This window comes from Dendroctonus ponderosae, unplaced genomic scaffold (assembly GCF_020466585.1).
Source record: "Dendroctonus ponderosae isolate FM_Combo_2020 unplaced genomic scaffold, Dpon_F_20191213v2 Dpon_F_20191213_4, whole genome shotgun sequence".
In the NCBI taxonomy this organism is placed as follows: Eukaryota; Metazoa; Arthropoda; class Insecta; order Coleoptera; family Curculionidae; genus Dendroctonus; species Dendroctonus ponderosae.
Window position 1 is genome coordinate 227,951 of NW_026018611.1, and position 15,417 is coordinate 243,367.

At 38.1% G+C, this 15,417-nt stretch overlaps 2 protein-coding genes across 8 annotated transcripts in view; both read left to right on the forward strand.

Annotated features, from left to right (window-relative positions):
* Positions 1–1,207, forward strand: part of LOC109543234 (putative tricarboxylate transport protein, mitochondrial) — a 5,939-nt gene extending 4,732 nt beyond the window's left edge. For all 4 annotated transcript variants that reach the window (XM_019912844.2, XM_019912846.2, XM_019912842.2 and 1 more), the window contains 2 exons: positions 389–553; positions 620–1,207. In XM_019912844.2, the coding sequence (XP_019768403.1) occupies positions 389–553; positions 620–858 (404 nt within the window). In that variant the 3' untranslated portion in view covers positions 859–1,207. The remainder of the gene's footprint in view (positions 1–388; positions 554–619) is intronic.
* Positions 1,208–1,273: 66 nt separating this feature from the next.
* The window catches only part of LOC109543231 (potassium/sodium hyperpolarization-activated cyclic nucleotide-gated channel 4), a 53,911-nt gene continuing 39,767 nt past the window's right edge, over positions 1,274–15,417 (forward strand). For 2 of the 4 annotated variants that reach the window (XM_019912838.2, XM_019912840.2), the window contains exons 1-2: positions 1,275–1,595; positions 5,034–5,526. In XM_019912838.2, the coding sequence (XP_019768397.2) occupies positions 5,383–5,526 (144 nt within the window). In that variant the 5' untranslated portion in view covers positions 1,275–1,595; positions 5,034–5,382. Of the gene's footprint in view, positions 1,596–5,033; positions 5,527–15,417 lie in introns of all 4 variants that reach the window. The other 2 variants (XM_019912837.2, XM_019912839.2) reach the window with 2 other exon arrangements.

A 15,417-nucleotide genomic window follows, 5' to 3' on the forward strand; every position in this document is an offset into this window, starting at 1 on the left:
TAGTAGTAAGAAGATTTACTTTTACATGCCCTTACTTTTCTGCTGCGGGCACGCAAAATTTATATTCAACCAATTTGGAATATACCGTAGATATAATTCATGTATATTACCGGAATATTTGTTTTGAACATACTGGGTATATTCACCTGCACATACACAATATGTACCCACCTGGCATGTTCATCTGCACATATACCCAATATGTACATATATGTACATACCTAGGATATATTTTTTATGAACTTTGATGAATATATATGCATGTTTCATGTTAGGAATGTTGAACCATGTATATTTTCTGAACATTCTGGGATATTCATAGAATATCAAATCCTATCTGGGCAGTAGAAACTCTTAATTGTTAATGTGAGAAATCTTCTTTTTCAAGGTTTTGGGGGTGTATATAAAGGACTGACTGCTACCATGATGAAACAAGGCTCGAATCAAGCGATTCGTTTCTTCGTCATGGAGAGTCTGAAAGATGCCTACAAAGGAGAAGACAAGTCGAAACCGGTTCCCAAGTGGCTGGTTGGGCTGTTTGGCGCTACCGCGGGTAAATTACCCCTTCACTTTCAATTTGAATTCACTGAAACACTTGCTCAAACTGATTTTTTTTCAGGTGCAGCCTCGGTGTTCGGTAACACTCCACTGGATGTGGTGAAAACCCGAATGCAAGGCCTGGAGGCCAGCAAATACAAAAACACCCTGGACTGTGCCATTCAAATTTGGAAAAACGAAGGAGCGCTCGCTTTCTATAAGGGAACAGTGCCCAGATTGGGTAGAGTGTGTTTGGATGTGGCCATTACTTTCATGATTTACGATAGTTTCATGGATCTGTTCAGTAAGGTGTGGCCTTAGATTTTAAATTCGTTTGCCATTCCCGCTTTTTCTGTGACATTCCTGTTAAATAGTCGTTTCGTATTGTTTTTTATTTGTTAAATGTTTCGTGTATTTTATGGGCAAATTGTTTCTATATTTTTTACTTGGTGTGGTTTACAGATGGCATTTATAAACGTTGCATTTGTATCAATTTTAAATTTTAACTTTTGGTCGTGCTTTAGCTTTGCTGTGATTATTGTTTACATGTAATTTTCGCCTTTTTAATCTCTCCTGCAGTTGGAAGTGTATTTTTACAGATGAGAGGGCCAACGTGAAAGTTTTGCCAATTAATTGAAGAAAAGTGCAAATATATTCGCTTTTCGTACAATCCTTCCAATGAGTTTTATTTGTTAACTTCCCGGTAGAAATGTTATCCGCATTTAGCCAATATTTAGTGCCTTCGAGCGACTCGACAGGTGCTGCCCCCGCCTGTTTTCATCCGAAATAGTCTGCTTGATTTTCGCAATGCGAAGTCCGAATCGAGGGAAATTTTCAGCGGTTTCAGTAGCGAGTTTTCAGCAGACACGAGCCGATCTTTCCGTCTCCCACTCGGTCACGTTTTCAAGGGATGATATATCGGGTGTGCCAAAAAAACTGATCGGCATTAGCGTGTCTTGATCGATTTTTTTTCGCGATCCGTTTGTGTCAGTTTTTTCTCCTGTGAAACTTGCGTGAACTTCGCCAAAGGAATATACATCGAGTGGGGTTTTCTAGCGGTGAGTTTTCCTCGTATTTTTAATTTACCCGATTGTCTAGTTGTAAAAAGGGGATTATTACTTTATTTGGTTGTTGGAACCCCTAAGTTTTAGTGTTTTTTTGGTGTAAATTGTGTCTTGGCAGCGACAATTTAAGGGTTTGATTTAAACGCGTTTATTTAGAATCGATGATTTTTTACGCACAAAGCTGTGAGTGGTTGGACGTTGAAATGGCTCCCATGGTTTGAAATGGGATGGAAAAGCAAATTAAATTTTTTCTTCAACAGTGGGAAAAAGCACACAATTTTTAACTTCACACTTTAACTCTTGAGAAAATCTATATTTAACTCAACAATCTTAATTTGAAATAGCTAATTTGTAATTTGATGATTTAGTTTTTTTAATGGTTTATAAAAACCCTGCAAAGGACATGAAGTCTGCCTGAGCTGCAAACTTGGAGATCATTTGCTTCGTTTAACAATGTATTTTTTAATTGAAATAATATTGTTGAGCAATTTAATATTAAAATTTAATTTCAAAAGCATCTCTAACGACGGAATTTTCAAAATGGAAAAAATTTAAAAATGTGGTAAATTTCCGAAATAAACACTAAAATATTCAACTTTAGAAAAACAGTTTTTAAGGCAAAAACGTGTTAAATAAGAGTTTATAAACACCCTCCAAAGGACATGAAGTGCCTAAGCTTCAATCTTGGAGATCATTTGCTTCGTTTAACAATGTCTTTTTTGATTTAAATAATATTGTTGAGCCAATTGATATTAAAGTTTAATTTCAAAAGCATCTCAAACGACGGAATTTTTAAAATCGAAAAATTTAAAAAATGTGGCAAATTTCCGAAAATTACGCAAAAATTTTCAACTTTAGAAAAAAGTTTTTAACGCAAAAACGTGTTACTAATGCCCAACTCAGCGCAAAAATGTGACTCTTTGCACCACTTTCCACATTTCATTTACTGATGAACCTACAGTGCGCCCTAAGAACACCCGATAACAGTCAATTTAACTGATTTGTGATGTTCTTAAATGGATTTTCCACTTTTCCTTCGCGCTTGATTTGAATAATCCCGATCAAATTTTCTTTAAGTCCCACTGCTCAGCAATTAACACATTTCCTCACTAATTACTCGCGATGGACCCCCGCTTGTTTACACTGGAGGCAACTTCGAAGAGGGCCGCTCCGGGTTAAGAGCTAATTTTCCACTGTTCCCTTAGTCGGTTGGAAGAGACAAATCTTGTCCCGATATAGACGCAAACATTTCCGAAACAACTTGTTTTGTTGAGGCCGACGAAAACGAAATTCATGCGAAAAGGTCGGCGTCGAGAAGTCTATCTGCGAAAATCGCGATCAATGTGTAAACCGATCCCCTTTTCTCGTTTAGTGTGTGGTTTTTCCATCCCGTAGATATCGGTGAAATTTCGATAAGCGTTATTTGCCATCGTAAATACCAATAGCAGAGAGTCAGTTTGGTCTCATGTGACTAGGGCTTTAGATTAACATTATGATGGCAAAATAACTACATTTGAACTGAACTGAATTTATCAATAGAATTTTCAACAACTATTGAAATTAAAATAATCCCAACTGGATTTGATCCGGTTTTCGGCCGGTAGGCAGCAACTGGAGCAATTTTTCCAGTTCATTTCAAAATTTCCTCCTTCGTGGTAATTTGGAGGCATTAAATGGAACTTTAGGCACCAATTTGAAGCTGAGCCCTCTACATTGAGCCCAATATTCCGTTTCCATTTGAATAATTATATGTGTATTACTTGGAGGCTTGCGTGGCAAAGACCGCCAAGTCGAGTTTAGTTCACGACCGTTGCTTGATGCTTATTCAAGCAAAAGATCCGTGAATTGCGCACATTTACTGCCGAAAAGGACAGTTTAGAAATGAAACGTTTCCCTTGGCCGCGCTTAATAACACATTCGGTATAATGGAAAACAATTAATAAGGAAGGCAAGGGAGTTTCTTATTTGCTCTTGTTTGTAAAAATAAGGCAGCGATAGACAAAGAAAACGGAATTTCTGCACTTTTTGTTAGCAAACTGTCCGCTTTTAGGCGCGCTAATTTATGCAAAAATAATTAATTTTCCCACCTGTTTTCCAACATTAGTCAACTAATTAAATCGGAAATCAATCATTATGTAAACTGCCCTTGAGTGGCGAATGCGAACAGTTTACAAGGCTAATTTATTGTATGCTTCGAGTTGCATACTCATCAACAGGCAACAAAGCGCTTTGGTCTTACGTAAAGTGCAGTTTCGGGTTCACTGAAACCCCCGTAATTGGGCGAAAACGCTCTAAACCAACTAAAATTACTTTGGAATGGCATTTTGGGAATGTTTAGCATCTCAAAATAGCGTATTTTTGACAAGAAGTTATCTAGGCAAAGACTTTATTAAGCTCCCTAATTCCATTTGCACGCAAACAAGCTCGTCGCAATTTCACACTAAAAAGCAATATCGTTATGCAGAAAAGCCACCATGCGTTTTAAGCCAACAAAGACTTTGGCTCATCAAAATGCAGATTTACAACGCCACTTTACAAGGCACATCATTTTAATCTGCGACGGGATAAGAATATATTCATTAATAAACGGCCCATCATACCTTCATCAATTATGAACAGAGTCTAAAAATGGATAAAATGCCCGATTCATGAGTAAATACCGTTTCCACTTGCAAGCATGATGGAGTCTTTATCATATCAACAGAGTTTATATAACGGGGCTAAGTAAATGCCAAGTTTGCGCTAGTTGAACGTAATGGCCAAAGTTGCTGTTCACAATAAACGCCATATTCTTAACTTCGAAAATACAACAGGAAGCCAAATGATTAAACAAACTTCACAACGAGCTTGAGAACTTCAGGATTAGAGGCTTAACTGATGAGGAAATGTTCGAAAGTTGTATTCGAAAATTGTACTTTTCCTCACTGTAGCTGCTGCCGAGATTAATTTCGGAATATTTCACATTTTCATTGTTGGACAAGAAATGTGCAAAACAAAGCACCTTAATCTTGGGGAAGTTTACGGAAAAAAATGGAGTTTTGCAACAGTTTTTTGAGGTAAACTAATCAATCGTAGTCGAGGGCCGCAAGCGATGGAAGCGAGATGGGGGTTTAAAGTAAAAGTTTGCGGTTTCGGTTAAAAAAGTTCAAAAAAATGCACGGTAATTTTACACAATTGTCAACGACAGTTTAAATGACAGTAATTTTTTTTTTTTATTTCAAATGAGTTTGAAACTTATAAGTTTATCCAATTTTCCCTTCTATCTTCTATTTTAAATTTAATTTGAAAATGAAAAATCACCACTAAAAAAAATGGTTTTATGAAAGGTTCAAAGATCCGCAATTTTGACGATCTAAAAACGCTTGATCGATTCAACTCACATTCATCCATTCTAGAGCAAAAAGTTAATTGTAAACCTTCCTTTTGTTGCAGATTCTTACGCCCAAAACTCGCCCCAACACCACTTCAACACCCCTTCAAACGCCTCAATCGACTCTGTTTTTCAAACCTACGACTGCTGACTATGAGAATTAATAAAAAATTCACATGAACCGCCTCTTGGTCTATTGAAACTATACAGAAAGGAGTTATTTCCACCTTCAATATGATCACTAATCGATAATTCCACTCAGTCACTTTGAGCTAAGAGGAGCCGAGTGGCAGTGGAAATCGCCGAACTGAGTTGAGAGTATTTCCAAGAAAAAAAGCGACACAATGCCAGAGTTCAGTTGGGTTTAAAGCAGTCGGGGGGCTCATCCAGTGCGAGGAAAATGTGGAGAAAATGAAGCTGAGTGTGTCAGCTTATAGAGCGCACGCATCTGCGCACAAAAAAATTCTGGACACTAGCTACAACCAGTACTATGGCTCTACCAGCGCCTCCCATCTGCATCCCAGCTCTTCAGCTGCGGGAACATCCGGGTTTCAGGTGAGTGAGATTTCCATTTTTTTCCGTGCAGTTTCCAGCAAATTCCTTCGAATGTCGTACAACAAATTAAAACTTTCCCCTAAATAACTAAACATCGGCAAAAGTGAAACTTCTGCCAATTTCGGGGCATGTTTGTTTAGGCCAATTCGATGTGATCGCCGCCAGGTCGCAAGTTCACCCCAATGGGTGTCGTTTTTCGCTTTTATTGCCAAGTGCTAAACTCGACTGAAAGTCCAACTTGGGACTAATTAATATTGCACTTTTGCGACCGAAGTCTGCACCTTTCGATTAATTAGTCAACTTTACGGGTTCAAGTTGAAAGTTTCGTTTGCTGTCTTTGATTATTGAGCTTAACGATCATCGAACATTTCCAAAACCACTCAAGAATCATTAGCTTAAACAGCGTTAAGCAAGAAAAACTTTAACAATGTTTGGGCTTAGTTTCATTGCATTCAATTGGCCTGAGATAACAATTAATTTTTGGATTACAAAAAGCGCAGCTTTACGCAAACAAGGGGTGTAAGATTAACGTCTTCCCCGATAATTGAACAAAAACAAAAGACCCAGATTTTAATCAAAACTTTTAAATCCAATTACGAAGACTGAACCGACAATTAATCAGGAGAGTCCTTTGAAAAAATTAAAGTAGTCGTTCACTCGATAGAGATTTTAATTAAACTTTAACAGCGGACTTAGGGTGACCACAAACTCAATTTTAAGGACTTTGCCACTGAAAATTAATGAGTTCAGAGCCTCGATGGTCTAAGCGGTGTATTATTATTATGTAATTAGAGCTTTGGGATGCCGCACTGTTGGGGATAGGAAAGACGACAGAATTTATTGCACGCAAAAAAACCCTACAAGTTAAATGTATACAATTTAAAGCCTCGGCTACTCAAGCTTGAAAATACCTCTGCTAGGCAAAACTGAAAACATTCTCAAGCACTTTTTGCTAATGTTATTTTGAGCAGTTTTGCGCGGTATTGATCTTTATGTCTTAAATTACACACTATTTTCTTCCAAAGGAAGTGCAAAATGCGACCAGAGCAAATATAAACCTACTAGAGCGCTCTAAACGAAAACAACTGCAATTTTGAGCGATTTTAGAGCAGTTGCTTATATCTGCTTTAATTTGGTCTCAAACACCTTGTATATGGGTATCAATCAGCTCCTCGGTTTAAAAACTATGCATTGATCTAAAAACCCTTGAATGGCCCTTAGGGCCATCACGAGAACAATTGATGATGAGTCGTCTTTCAATGTACATTTTTTCGAAACGGGTGGAGTTGGGAACTTTAAGATTTTTGCATTTAATAGAAGAAGCTCACGTTTGTAAATGCTAGAAGTTTTATTTCGAAACCATTCTCACAGACTTAAGGAGAATTTTTCAAAGTTGAATCTTACTCGCTACGAGCGGTTACAGAGAACCATCGGTAACGAGTCGTCTTTAAATGTATATTTTTTTGAAACGGGTAGAGTTGGGAACTTGAAGATTTTTGCGTTCCATACAAGCAACTCACATCTCTGCATGCTAGAAGTTTTATTGCGAAAGCATTCTCACAGACTTAAGGAGAATTTTTCAAAGTTGAATCGTAGTCGCTACGAGCGGTTACAGAGAACCATCGGTAACGAGACGTCTTTGAATGTGTTTTTCTTCCAAATGAGTGGAGCTGGGAACTTGACGATTTTTACGTTCAATTGAAGAAGCATGCTAGAAGGCTCATTTTGAAACCATTCATACTGGCTCAAGGAAAATTTTCAAAGTTGAACTCTCCTCGCTAAGAGCGGTTACAGAGAACCATCGGTAACGAGTCGTCTTTGAATGCGTTTTTCATCCAAATGAGTGGAGCTGGAAACTTGACGATTTTTGCGTTCCATACAAGCAACTCACATCTGTACATGTTGGGACTTTTGTTTTGAAACCGTTCTCAGGGCCTTAAGGAGAATTTTTCAAAGTTTAACCCTCCTCGCCAAGAACGGTTACAAAGAACCCTCGATAACGAATCGTTTTTGAACGTGTATTTTTGCGAAACGGGAAAAGTGGGGAACCTGAAGATTTTTGCATTGAATAGAAGAAACGCACGTCTGAAAATGTTTAAAGTTTAACTTTGATACCGTTTTCATTTATATGTTTTCCAAACCGGTGAAGTTCCTGCTAGAGCGCTGTAAACCAAAATAACTGCAAAAATTGGCGATTTTAAGCGGTTTTTAAGCAGTTCCTATTTTCGATTGCCTACATCTGCGCTAATATGACCCCAAATACCCTGTGTATGCCCTCAACAAGCTTCTTGGGCCGGAAACTATCCATAAAACTCAAAAAACGCGTATGTAAAAATTCAATTTTTGGTCGAAAAAGTTATTAATTTTTGGCAAAAACCCAGATGGCCCTAAATCTCTCAAATTATACATTATTTCCATCGGAAGAAAGCGAGAAATGCAAGCAGCCTAGAAAAACACTTGCTAGAGCGCTGTAAACCAAAATAAATTGCAAAAATTGGCCGATTTTAAGCGGTTTTCAAGCAGTTCCAATCTTTAACAGCCTCCATCTACGCTATTTCGGCTTCAAACACCCTGTATAAGCACATTTTTGTCGCTTCATGTGTCGAAAAAACCCAGAAATTAATAAAAACGCACTTGTAAACCTTGGAAACCTTCTCAATAAAACATAATATAACATAATAAATATAAACGAAATTAATACAGTTTCCACTTCAGTTTGTTCATATTCAAACGAATTGATTAGTATATAAACGGGAATAAATCGCAAAAATCACATGAACAAACACAACCGGTCCTATTATGCAATCATTAATCATTAAATGTGTATGATACAGATTCCATGCGAATATTTTTGGTGCTTTATTATGTATGGCCCTATTCAGTTCAGTGAAGCAGCAACATCAATTCCATTCAGTAAAAAGCACTTCAACAAAATATCTACACGCTTAATATATAATATTTCATATAAAATCATATTTTGCATGGTCCATTTGGGAAATCGTGTTCGGGGACACGGCCCGAATATTTCCCTGAGATTTTTTCGACCATTTTTGTCTGGAATAGACGTGGTTTTATGCATGTATCTTGAGCGCATCACAAAGCTCTTAAACTGAAGCTTATCAGACTCTCTGAAGGAAAAACGTTCAACATTGAACGTTCGTTCTGTGATTTTGGCAACGACTAATATTTGCTGTTGACTGTGCAAATTTGAAAATTTAATTAAACGGGAAAATTTCCATTGAAAACAAAGTCCAAAACAGACCGGAAAGACCTACGACGCCACACAGTTACCCTTTCGGTAAAAATCCCGAGCAAATTTGCATTTTGTTTGAGAATTAGCACCCCATGTTTGCTTGGGACGCGCTCGAAAATCCAACCAGCGTATAATGAGATTTGAAAAAAATTGACTTTCACAAGACTTTCCTTCTGTTCTTTTCGGTTTTCTAATTAAGCGGTTTTCGACCTGTCTCAAACCCCACAAAACGTCCTCGGGGCCCATTCAGCTGTTTAAGCCTTCTGAGGATCCAGCACGCAGTCAATAATCCAGGTTTTTTGACTTCATTCAGCCATATTTCATTTTCCCCGTTCTTCGCAATTCGATATTTCATTTTGGGAGATGATCGAGCTTAGATTGTGAAACGTGCACTCACTACTTGATGGGTGATTTATCCCAACAATGGGCGGAGATGGAGAAGACAATAAAAACGAACCTTCATTTATTATGGCGCGCCTGAAACAGGCAATATGTGCACGTTTTTCCCAAAAAAAAACTGCGTGAAAAGATGGAATTTATTGAGGCTGGTTGGAGACATTTGACTTGTTGTTATTGATGATTCGAACTTGACTGAGTGGAAAGAAAATGTATCCAATCGCCTGCCTAAATCACACCCGCGCAATTTTCTGGACGATTCTGGCAGCTTCCGACTAATCAAGACAAATCACCGACTTTACTTTATCAAAGGTACAGGAAATGCCCATTTCAACTTTCAACAACTGCAATCGGGCAAAGCGTTTGTTCCCTTCAATCTCAACTTGAAAGAGTAATTTGTGTTTTGTTCGGATCCGTCGTCCGGAACTATTGATTAATGGCTGAAACAATCCGAGTGTGTTCTAAGAGAGATGCGAGCGGAATGGGCTCAAAGCAGACCATGTTTATTCACTCCTAATCAATGTAGGTTTGGATATCATCTTTTCAATTTTTGTGATGCTGTAGGCAATTTTTCCGGGATTCAGAATGCATAATTTTCCAGAGTTTTGAACAATTCAGTCACTTCATTCAGCACATCAGTTGGTTAAAACAACATTTCCGGCAACAGAGTAGAATTCTCCATTTAGCCGTTGCTGTTCCCCTCGAAATTGAAACAAGTAACTTTCGAGCGTAAACTCAACATTTTCTAAAGATGACGACGCGGTAATTGCGAGGGGGCACGAGATCTGCTCAAAGCCATCCAGATCTTTGGGGCAAATGTTTCAAAACAACGCTTCTTCCTGCTGTTGCCTGAAAACAGCCTTTGCGCGAAATCAAATTGACGAAAAAACTTCCGTTCAAAAACGCGTTAGCTTTACATATATCAAAATAGTTTTTAGTTAGAAAAAATAAGTTTTATAGTTTAGAAACCGGTTTTTCATTAATTGCATAAAAGCCCCATTTCGGTTGCCCTAAATTACATACACTGAAAACACGAGGAAAACTATTACCCGGAATTTTCCTGCAAGCATAAAACTTAATCCGGGAATTGTATTCGGGAGAAAGGCGCACACACAATGAAGTTTCATGGAATTATTGGTGGTGACGGGGAATTAGTTCTGTGGGATTAATTGCGTCACGATTTCCCGAAAAGGGATGCTGACGAGATTTGCAATTACCCGAAATGCCTCCATGGTTGAAGGAAAAACCAGTTAGCGAGAAAATGCTGTGTAAACCATAATCCAGACTGAAAAATCATCATTTCACTTTGCAGAAGCCCTAGCTTAATATCCCGACAAACGTTTGGCCCTCAAGATCATGACCCCCCATTCACTTCTCTATCCAACGATGCCAAAACGAATTCTCTGGCTCGAATGGTTCTTGAGAAACTTCGAAAAAAGCAGCGTTATGTTCAAGCGGATTTTGCAATCTAAAACTTCTTGAATTCAAGCATTTTTTGAGAAAACGGCAACATTTCGTTACCGATGGTTCACTTTCTAAAAAGGCCATTTAGCTCTCTTTGGAATGATGTAAAAACGAGCGTTCTTGTTCATTTTGCTTCCGAGAAACATGCAAAACGGGACGGAAAACATGAAATTTTGCAATAATCTTACGCCACTCTTGCACAAAACGGCGATAATTTTTCTAATTTCATAGGCAACAGAAGATTGTATTTTTTCTACATAAGCCCCCCCTTTGAATTTAAGGGATCCGCCCCTGTTGGCCCTTATTTGCATACACTTGAATTGCCCCCTGGCAAGCTTAAGTTCAGAGTTCAATAACTGGAGGAATTTCATTTAGGACACATATTTACCGTCAGAACTTGATTGGGCGTTCTTTGCTTAAATGGAAAAGTTCCTGAAGAGATCCAATAATTCATAAAGCAACTGTTTTATTTTAAATTAGAGTCCAATGTTTCATGTATTGATCAAAAACGCGCCAACTAAACGACAATTTCTATCAAAATTAATCGACAATAAATGGTTTTTAATTCACTTAATTATCCTTAATGATCAGGGATCTATCGATCGATCGACGGCGGTAATTTCATTACAGAATCTCCGGCTTTTCAAACTGAATTTTCAGTTTTATTAAGCAACATTGCTGGGATATACTTCGAGATTCTAGGCCTTGGGTTCTCATAAACTTTGCTATGGGGAATATTTCGAAATGCCGAAGATTAAGTGGGATATTTATAATTTTCTGAAAACTGCTGCTTAACTTTCAGAGTTTTGATTATAATTCATATAATCGTTCATTTTGACATCGAATTAAAGCTTAAAAAATCGTAAATAACGCTTTGGCACCAATAAACTGAAAAAACCTGAGACTGCTCCAATGTGATCATTAATTCCTTATCCACAAATGCCTTAAGAAATGAACAAAACGAACGTTGCAGTAAAGTCGAAACCGATGCCAAGACAATTCCAAAATTGGATATTCGTAGTGACTTGACGCTGAAAGCCCAATAAAATGATATTTCCAGCTTAACCGTTCTTTTAGTGCAATTCTGCACTATTCGAATTGAAAGTCTGGACCCATTTAGCAGATAGAATCTCCACAAAACTGCACTTATTCGCACGGAAAGGTTAATAAATATCCTGGACCGTTTTCGCGATAAATCTGAAACATCACACATGGTTTCATTGAAATGCATTCGAGTTGTAACATGGGCTTTTGCCGCAATGTGCATTTTGGCTACCTTTCTTTGACCTTTAGACGGTTATATTTATTTCCGGGCTTCTCACAAGATTTTCCGAACAGTCCAGCAAGTTGCTGTGTTGAAACTTTTATAAATAAACGGCGCAAATTTACATAAACCGGCGCCTAGAATTTAATTTTCTATAACTAGTTTCCTGATCGGTGACAGTTAGAATAAGGGGATTTTTAGCAATTCATGGTAACTGTCCATAAATCACGGTGCGCGTCTTCTTTTTGCCCTGCTCGTTGGCTCTTTTGGGTGAATTATGTGGTGGTTCCGGATATTTCCATTAGGGTAGATTTAAACCGACTTACTATTTACCCAGAAAGGGGCAATTTGCAGTAAAAAAGTTGCTAAAACAATTTCAAGGCAAAAGAGCACCAGCGAGCACTTTTCAGGAGCGAAACTGGGGACGTTTTACCGACATCCATATTTATAAACTACTAATTTGTCCTACAAAGTGGCCATTTCCAGAACGAGAAGTGCGCGAATGTTAATTCTGCAAATTAATTTTGCTCACTGAAAAAGTCCCAGGAGTTAATGTGCAAAATGATACTTTTCTAAGGGCTAATCAACAATTTCTAGTCAAGACGCTCATTAAATTCGGAACTTATTTTAGTTAACAAGCGCTGCCATAAGAGAAGAGTACTTTTTCATTAAATTACTAAAAGTACAAAAAGCAGTTTAAATTGGCATTACGCGATCGACATGAAATGCTACCGGATTGCCTGTTGCAACTGGAATAAACGATCGCTTCCACTAATGCCATAAATTGGAATTTGGTGTATTTAGACTCGGAATTGCCGGACAAATAAATTCCTAGCCCATAAAGTGTGTAATAGTAAATATTGACAATATCAGAGCTTTTAAACGATTCTAGTTGAATAATTTATAGAAATTCTTCTCTAGTTCTATCGACTTGCTCCTAAACAACCCACTGAACAACGACGTCCAAAGTGCATTTTCGCTTGAAAATCTTAATTTGACTTGGCTTATTTACTTTCCCGATCCACCGTTAAACTGATTGGAAATTCGATTGTAGTTGCAATCTACTCGGTTTCTCTGAACTTTATTGCTTCATTTCTCCGTAATAAAGTTTTAAAGAGTTTTTGAAAAGTTCAATTTTGATACCCGTGTTTACAAGCTCAGGCACACAATCAACTTGAGTAAAAGTTGATGTCTGATCAATTGAGAGCGTCACCCAACTTTGAGAAAAGTGTTTCGGTTTGCAGGAGCAAAAACCCCCAAACAGCAAATTATTGGCAATTTCTTAAAGTGAAAATTTAGTACAAAGCCGCAGATGGATTTTTTTGGATTCACCACACAGCCTGGAGCCCGATTATGTCGCGACACGATTTTGATAAAAGTTCGACAAGCTGTACCGAATGCTTCGCTCAGAAAATGACAATGAGGCCGAATCAATATGAATTTGAATTTTAAATTTCGAAGGGTTTCGCCCGCAATTTCGGCAATTTGCTTTTAACTAATTGACAAGCGCATGAGTGCTAGTAGGAGGAAAATAATTGGATGGCTGCTACACTTTGCATACGAGAAACGTTGTTGAACTAATGGCAAATTGATTAGATTTAGTGGAGAGTTCTGATGTTTTTTATCAGCAAAGAAGGAACCAAATGTGAAATCAATTCCGAATTGAGTCAGTGGAGAAGAAAAAAATTGGATGAATTGAAAAGTTGCTGAATTTCCTTGAAATCTGTGCTCTGACTGCTGGGATTCTAATTCGGAAAATGTTCAAGTGCTTGTTAAGCTTTGCCCCCATCATTTTACTGGTTGAAATTGTCTGATTATCACTAAAAACGGTTCTGGAGATGTTCAAACAAAAAGATCTTACTGGTTATTACGGTAGTTTCAATGGTGCCTTTATTTTTGCTTCTGTCTTTTTAAAGGTGGGGAATTTTGGTCGAAACCGAAGCAGTTTGAAACCGGCTGTAAAAAAAGGTCTGGACGGATGATAGGAAATTTTCAACCGCTTCTGAGATATAGACGTTTTATGCCATCAGGCCACCAAGCGTTCCTGATTTTTGTATCCACATTTTCGAGGATTCAAAAACAATGAACAAATTGCATTCGAAAACATCCCAGCCAAATCAATAGGAAAAAAAGAACACTTTTATGAAACGAGACTTACACCGCGAGCGTTCTTCCGATTTAAGTCAAGGAAATAAAAAGGACGCGAATCCATCCATGGCGTTGACGGCACGTACCATTGTCGGGTTCATTTACGCCTGCGAATAAATTAAGTTATGCCACCGAACTGGAGAAAAATTAAAGTAGGAAACGCTGTTGAAGAAAAATGAGGGTAATTTTAATACAAAAGCTCACCTCAGGACCAAACGGAAAGACGATTGAAATATAAATGGGGATTTAAGTGAATTGAAATACGCCCGGGCACAACTTGGCAGGATGGATTGCAAATATCGCGAACGCGTTTAATTACTTTCATAGTCAATTTTTCGCAGCATTAGCGCAAATCTTCGCCAGCTACGTGAGATTTTCCATAGTAAATTGTGCGATTAGTCAATTTTACATCCACGTGAAAGAGGCGTCGCCTTGACATGTTAAATTTTCCAATCACTACTTCCGGAAGATGGATGGATAAATGGGGGTTGACTGACTGGGTAAACTGTCGCTTTCCAAATTAATCAATTGCCGGCATCCTTTAATTGAAAATTCCTCCCTTAATGCCAGGTGCTTGCATAGAAAATTTGCTCACACTTTGTTAGCGACGCTTTTCACACATCGAATGATTATGAAACTTTCCCCGAATGCAAAAAGCTCAATAATACCATCAGCTTAACGCGCTATATTTTAGCTGGGGAGTTTCAGCTTTATCCACCCAGGATTTATACCTCCGTAGCTATGGCGACGGTCTAGGATATTCGACTACGCCGTTTCAAATCTCTTCTCAGCTCAACACGACAGCAACTGGACAACTTTATGAAACGGAGCCAGTTTATGCAGAATTTCAGGGACGCCTTTATATTACGGCCATCATGTTCAGGAACATGAGCTGTGCCGCATCCAATAAATTGAAATCATGTGTGTCTGATGTGAAGCTCCAACTTTTCGAGCCATTGTATTTATGAGGGTGCTTCATTTCGAGTTTTATCCATCAGAATCAACTTAAAGTCAACAGCGCTCTTTCGAACGGTTTGTTTGAACTGATATCCCAAGGTCGGATGCTTCAGCGTTTCACCCAAAAAGTTCTGTCGGGAAACATCCATTGAACGCAGTTGGTTTTTTTTGGTCATTAAAATTGGCTAGACGAAAAAAACTTGGACACTTGCAGTCCACGAAATCTTTGCTCCGAGGTCGTAAAAATTCGATTTAAATTCAACCGTTGAAAAGTTGCAGGACCTTGTCCTTTGCCCAGGAAAACACACGTACAAATTCCGGTGTACAGAAGTGTTTTATCTCTAAAATGTCTACTTACTTAAATGAGAAACCTTTCATGATAATACGGCAATTTTTACTGCGTTTAATG